Source organism: Grammomys surdaster, unplaced genomic scaffold, assembly GCF_004785775.1.
Source record: "Grammomys surdaster isolate TR1022 unplaced genomic scaffold, NIH_TR_1.0 125750, whole genome shotgun sequence".
Lineage (NCBI taxonomy): Eukaryota > Metazoa > Chordata > Mammalia > Rodentia > Muridae > Grammomys > Grammomys surdaster.
This window is the reverse complement of record NW_021620582.1, coordinates 2433324-2439956: the sequence shown is the minus strand read 5'-3', so window position 1 is coordinate 2439956 and position 6633 is coordinate 2433324. Positions and strand designations below refer to the sequence as shown.

The 6633-nt window shown below is 52.9% G+C and overlaps 1 protein-coding gene across 1 annotated transcript; it reads right to left on the bottom strand.

Moving 5' to 3' along the window:
• Nucleotides 1-1562: 1562 nt before the first annotated feature.
• On the bottom strand, nt 1563-6123 carry Rem2 (RRAD and GEM like GTPase 2). The gene is made up of 5 exons (XM_028788542.1): nt 5849-6123; nt 4419-4763; nt 4131-4204; nt 2860-3067; nt 1563-2556 (listed from the first exon to the last, which is right to left on the bottom strand). The coding sequence occupies exons 1-5, from the start codon at nt 5949-5951 to the stop codon at nt 2261-2263; spliced, it is 1026 nt and encodes a 341-aa protein (XP_028644375.1). The 5' UTR covers nt 5952-6123; the 3' UTR covers nt 1563-2260.
• Between the last annotated feature and the right edge of the window lie 510 nt (nt 6124-6633).

Genomic DNA, 6633 nt, shown 5'->3' with positions numbered 1-6633 from the left:
ACAGTACCCATGAAGCTAGGCACGGTGGTCAACACCTGTAATTGAAACACTTGAGAGATGGGGGCAAGGAGATTAAGTTACTAGACAACCCTTGGCTCCGTGTAGCTCAGGCTGGGTTTGAACTCACGAGCCTTCTGTTCAGTCTCCTGAGTGCTGGATCAAGTCCATGAGTTCTGACCTTCCAGCCCATGCTTCCTGTGCTTTCCAATGCCACCTCTTAGGGTGACCCAGCATCACCTCCATGTGAGTCACTGTTTCTAGCTCCTGAAACACAGTTCCATGGTTCTTACCACTCACTGCTGTCCGGGTCCAGGGACAGCTCTACCAGCCTCCTAGTCTCAGAGGACCATTGCTAACGTGTTACACATTCAGAGGCCTTCAGTGACTCACTTCCTGCAGTTGGGCACAAACTCCTTTGCTGACATTTAAGGTCCTTTGTGGTTGGGCTCCAAATCTTTCCTGTGCTCCTCTCTTACCCTCCTCTTAGTGTCCCTGAGGTTTCCATCCAAATGCACAACCATCTGGTCCCTTACTGGCCCTGTGTGGTTTCCTGCATGTTTAAATCTGAACTGCTGTATGCACAGGAGTCACAGGCCTTCTTACTGACTCCTGCCAAGTGACATCCCTGCCTTTCGTCGCACATGGCTCCGTCCGCTGTATCCCTACATCTTCTCTGCTATGGTTCTCTCTCTTCTGTGCTGAATTGCAGGTTTAAAGCTAGAACCAAAGCATGTGATGCATAGAATCTCTGTCTTGCTGTTTACTGGGTAACTGCAGGCAAGCTACAGCAAAGGTTTCCTCCACTGTAAAGCAGAAAGCAATGCCTTATAAGGTCTTTAAGCAACTAACAAAGTTAAATCTATTCTTAAGGATAACTCCCTTATTTGCATTCCCACCCCATCCTCTGCTGGGCAGCCCTACTCCCTAGCTACAGGGACTTAGGAAGTACCTCACCTCTCTTTACCAGGTTGTAGGACGCTGCATGTGGTTGGTTGAAGGCCTGGCTCTCCAGCACTCAGGGAGCTGAACTAAATGTCTAGAGGTGAGGAGAGCTGCTGCCTCTGCTCTCTTTGTTCAAACTCATGGCTCAGGCAGCAGCAGGCGTGGGTGTCCCCAGGGGAGGCAATGACAGCTTCAGTTCTCACACAGGCTTTGCAGGTGACAGCTGGAGCTGTGGGGCCCTGCCAGGGAAGGCAAGAGCCCACCCTAACATGCCCCAGCTAATGGGCATCCCTGGGGGACACAGTCTCCACCTTGAACTAGCCCAAGTCAAAGTGGAGTGACCCTGGAACTCTCCACCTGGTCCCTGCAGGATGAGGAGGATAGAGAGTTGAGACCTGGACCCGGAGCCTGGGACTCTGCCAGATCACCTCTGGGTCCGTTTCTTTCCAGATCTGTTGTCTTACTATTGTTAGGGGCCTGTTTCAGGACCAAGCCAGCTCCAGACCTTTCCTAAAGATTTCCAGTCCTTGCTTCCAGGCTCTCCCAAGTTCTCCTGTCTGTAACAGAAGCTTTCCTTCACGTCTCCTCTGGGCACCACCAGAACAGAAAGCCAAAATAAACATAGTGCAATAGAAAAAAAATTTATTGGAAAGAATGGGTGGCCCTTGCTGGTACCTCCTAGTCCCTGGCCAAAGGGGTCGCCAGCACTCAGCTCAATCTTAGGGCATCTTAAATGCAGAGAGTCTGCCCACATCTTCACTTCAATAACCTTAAAGGAAACGTGCCATACTAGAATGGTAAGTCAGAGTCCAATTTCAAGAATGACTTCCAGCCCTTTTTTTAAAAGAACTTCTTAAGGGCGAAGTGGACCAGGACAGAGGATAAGAGAACATTTTCAGTTATCTCTGGAAGAGTCATCTCTGGGTTTTTACCTTTAAAACTTGCTTAAAGGTAAGGCATGTTCAGAGTATCAAGGAGGTCAACTCCATCCAGGAGGCTACAAAGCACTTTTCCGGTTCTAGCTTTTGGAGTCTCTTTCCGGGAGAGGTGGCTTCTTGCAAGTTAATAATAACAATAAAAAAATACCTTGCAGCACGGATTTCTTCCCTGACTTGCAGGTCTTGAGGCGCTGTGAGTGGTCGGCTGTTCAGACCAGGAGAGGTGGTGGTGGTGTACCTACCAGCTACCCGGCCCCGCCTCCCGCTCACACCAGGGCATCCTGGGTATTTTTGGTTTCCTAGACGGACAGGAGTGGGGTGAGGGGGCGAGCGGAGGGCACGGTGACCATGGCGACTGCAGTGACCATGGCGACCGTGGCTCAGAGCACAGAGAGGTCGTGACACGACCTGGAGCGTTGCTTGAAGAACTTGGCGTTGCGCGGCACCAGGTTGGCGAGGAAGCGCTTAGCTTTCTTGGTGAGGCTCTCGCGGCGCGTGGGTGGCGCGGGGCCGTCGGGGGTGCTGGGTTCGGGTCGCTGGCCCCCGGCATGACCCCGGCCCCGCCGCAGCCTGATCTGACGCACAGCGCCCTCGAAGAGCTCTCGAGTGTTGTGGTGGAGAGCGGCCGACGTCTCGATGTGCTTGCAGCTCAGCGTCCCGGCCAGATGGCGACCCTCTGCAGGAAGGGAGCAGCAGCTCAGGCGCCTGCTGGGCAGCTTTGCCCGTGACTAGGGTGGGCTCGCACAGGTGGGGCGGGAAATGGGGAAGGGACCACCGAATACCAACTCAGAACTGGGCTGGGATCCTAGGGCAGAGATGCGAAAGGGTGGACAAGGTGCCCAGGAGGAACAGTGAAGCTAGTGAAGGACCTCAGAAGCTGGGTTGTGGGGTTCTTTCCTGACCCACCAGTGACTCACGCACCAGTCGAGGTAAAAGGCCTCCTGGAGATTTCAAGTAAGAATAAGTTCAGAATACACACCCTCTAGTGATACTTCCCGGGAGCGGGCCAGGTCACTCTTATTTCCAACAAGGATGACAGGTAGGTCGTGGTGGGGTCTCCCAGCCCGGAGCCGAAGAAGGGTCTCTGGAACTTTGGAGAAGCTTCGTCGATCTGTGACTGAGAAGACGATGAGAAAGGCATCCCCCGTCTGAAGGCAGTGGTCCTGTAGCCATCCTCCCGCGTCTTCCTGCAGATGAGCAGAGAGCCATGAAATGCTAGGGCTAGAGGCATTGAGACGGCCTAGAACCTGTATCTCAACCGACCAGGGACCAGGAACTGACTGTGTGAGAGAGGCCACTTGCTCAGGACTAGGAGCTAGTTAATGGCAGAATTTCAATGCTCAGGGGTCTTGTGGAGGATGGAGGAGTTAGTGATGTGAATCCTGCGTGGGAGAACTGGAGAAATAGGATCTCATAGTAGGTTAACCATCTACTTTCTTAGACTTAGAAGGCTGTTAGGACTATGGAGGGGCTGGGGATGTAGCACAATTGGTAGAACACTTGACTAGTATGTACAAAGGCCTGAGTTCTGTCCCCAGCATGTTGTAAGCCTGTAATCCCCCACACAGCAAGCTAAGGCAAGAGAAGTGTTGTGCCGGGCAGTGGTGGTGGCGCACGCCTTTAATCCCAGCACTTGGGAGGCAGAGGCAGGTGGATTTCTGAGTTCGAGGCCAGCCTGGTCTACAGAGTGAGTTCCAGGACAGCCAGGGCTACACTGAGAAACCCTGTCTCGAAACAACCCCCCCCCCCGCAAAAAAAAGAGGAGTGTTGTGAGTTCCAAGTCACTGTGGGCTACAGTGTGAAGCCCTGTTCCCCTAAATAAAGAACTAAAAGATATATATAAATAAAGAGTAACAGGATTTAGCCTCTTCTTTCTACATAGTTCTATTATGTCCAAGCATTCAGAAGTCCTTCACTCTCCTCCCTTCACTGGTACCATAGAGACCTCTGGTCCTGTCACATCAGACTTTCAGGCTAAAGTATTTATAAATGGGTCGGTTTCTGTGTATTTAGCCTGGCTTGAAGCTGAAGGGTTTGTCAAATTCGGATTCTAACTTTTGTCTGAGCCAAAAGGTCCTAGGGAAATGGTGGGTTTCACAGCCGTGAGTCAGGATAGGCATGCCAAGGTGAGATTCGGTACTGCAGAGTCATTGCTAGCCATGGTTGGAGCCAGGATGGGTAATGCCAGCAGCTCCAGCCAGACTGCTCTTCCCCAGTCCCTGCAGAGTCACAGCACATCTTAGTCCTCACCTGTTCCCAGATGTCATAGACAATTAAAGTCACTTCTTCTTTGTCCACCATGATCCGTCTCTCATAGGTGTCCTCTGTTGGGAAAGAAGGAATAAAACATGAGGCGGTTCCCCAACACGTGTGAGACCAGGTATCCAGGAACACCTCCCAACATTAGGGATCTCCTCCAGGCCTGATACTTCATAGAAAGCATTGGAGACGTTTCTCTTAGATTCTGTCCTCCAGGGACTGTTCACCACACAAACACTTTCATACCTGACTAGAGCCCTCCAGGGTGCCCCCAAATACCTGAGTTCTCCATCTCATGAGCACTGTCTCCCTGGAGACCTCCGAAAGTGCCCGCTAGAGTGCTCTTGCCCACGCCGCTCTCCCCCACGAGCATGACCTTAAAGACGCCATCTTTTTGGGCAAGGGCTGCCTCCCCTGAGCCCAGCGAGTCAGAGGAGCCAGAGGAGGAGGCCTGAGGTGGCCAGTCAAGCTCATCTACAGCTTGGGCCCGCCGAAGCTGGTGTTTGTAGGGCACGGGCATACTTCCTCTCCGTCTGGGGACCCCAGGAGCAGGAGGTGGACCACTCCGGTCCAACTCTGCCAACAATTTCTCTGGCTTCTGTTTCAGAAGTGTAGTGTCTGCTTCTAGAAAGGGAGAAAAGGAAGCCGTGGGTGAAGTATATCCAGACATCCAAGGAGGAGTTAATTCAGGCTGCTGCTATACCCAGCTAAAGACCATGACCCCAAAAGAACTGAGAATCATTAGTCCAGCCTCATGTACTAAAATTCCCCTGAAACTCAAAGCGATGAACTTTCAAGGAGCTGACATGATAGTTTCCCATGTTGATCCTAGCCACAACATGTTCAAAACTTGTGTCACTGAGGGAGGTCCTGTGCACAGGGTTACACACCACTCACACCTCACACTGTCATAGGCACACCCCTATACTAGGCCTAGTGGGTTGGGAAGCTATATCTTTCCACTAATGGGCCCTGCCTCCTATTTCTTATTGCACTTCAGTCCCCAGACTGGCAGGTGTGGGCAGAATCAGAAACTTCACAGGGGCCTTATTCCTAGGTCTGGGGGAGGAGGGCTAGAGAAGGGGAGTGCACTGTTTCCTGTGTCCCTGTAGGTAGGTGAGCATCGCATGGGCGTGTGTTTGTGTGTGAGAGAGAATCCTCCTGGATCCTTGCCTGTCCTGGCGAGTGGGAGAGAATGTTGTGTTTGTGGGGAGGTAGCCGTGGAGAGTGTGTGTGTGAGGAGGAGGACAATTCAAGGGTTGGGGTAACTAGAGGAACAACAACAGACACAACAAAGGGGATGGAGCGAGGCTATAAATAGCACAGGATCAATATTTGGCAGGCAGCCAAAGATGGAGCTAGAAGAAGCCCTTACAACAGGTCCCCAGGGAAGCCCCCTCGCTGGGGTTTCCTTGGTTTGTGGGCTGCTTCTTTTCTTTCCCCTTCCCTCCTGACTCTCTCTGCCTAACAGGAACGAGGTTAACCTAGGGGCCAAATGCCAGTTTCTCTGGCAAAGACCTAGGAGCGTTGGGGGAGGGGCACCTGGGCAGCTTTCCCCCTCCCCCTTGGCTGTCCGGACCTTAAAAGTGCAGGGGTCTCTTTTGCCGCATTTGCTCTTCCCTTCGTTGGACCCTGCCCAGACCTTTCCACCAAAGCTTCAGCTCCCCCACCCATAGATTCAGCCACATCCTACTCCCCTTAGCCCTCACCTGGTGTGGGTGTCCCTAGTGGGGAGGCCTGGCGGCTGCTGGAAGAACAAAGTGCTACGGTTTCTGTGTCCGTGTCCATGTCGGTGTCAAGGTCCGTGTGCATCGGCGTGCATGTGCGAGTGCAGCCCGGCAGCTCAGAGCACCGGTTCCTCACTCAGAAGCACTGTCAGCTTTTCCCTTTAAATACTCCCCCCCATCCAACTCCCCCCACCCCATCCCCGCTCTAGACACCTGGGGAAATTGTCCCGCCTCCTGATGAGGTCACATATGCTAATGAGCAGTGATGTAAGCGGGATTCCCTCCTTCTGTCTCCCTCCTTTTTCTTTGTGTCACTTCCCTCTGGGAGCATACTCCCTGCATAGGGACAGCTTGGCACACAGGCAGAACAGAGCAGTCAGAGGGACGGAGGAGAAGGTTTCAGAGGGCAGTGTGGAGGCAGGGGGCTGGGCATAAAGGAGTTGAGAGCGGCAGGAGGCAGGGACCCCGAGAGCCAGAGGACTTTTGCTCCAGGGTCCAAGACTATAAGCCTTGTGTGTTGTTTCCAGTCTCCACCCCACTGTCCAGCTCAGGGTGGGTGCTCAGTGGCTAAAGAGTGTGACAGACTAACGAAAGGCTGACTGGAAAGACAGAACTGAATCAAGGGATGGCGAAGCTGGGGAATGGCCACTCTACTGTCTAGGTCAGTCACTCTCCCTCTTCTGGAGTAAGAGCTACAAAAGTCCGCAAGCGGCTTAGAGGTCTGAGGAAGGAAGCCTCCGTACAGCATCATTTGCTGTCACCGGCTC

Excerpts from the sequence above, each read along its gene's own strand:
- Rem2 (XM_028788542.1), bottom strand. The coding sequence starts at position 5,951 with ATGCACACGGACCTTGACACCGACATGGACACGGACACAGAAACCGTA. Across the intron at positions 3,068-4,130 it reads TCTATGACATCTGGGAACAG|GAAGACGCGGGAGGATGGCT; the intron begins GTGAGGACTAAG and ends GCTCATCTGCAG. Across the intron at positions 2,557-2,859 it reads CCGGGAAGTATCACTAGAGG|AGGGTCGCCATCTGGCCGGG; the intron begins GTGTGTATTCTG and ends CCCTTCCTGCAG.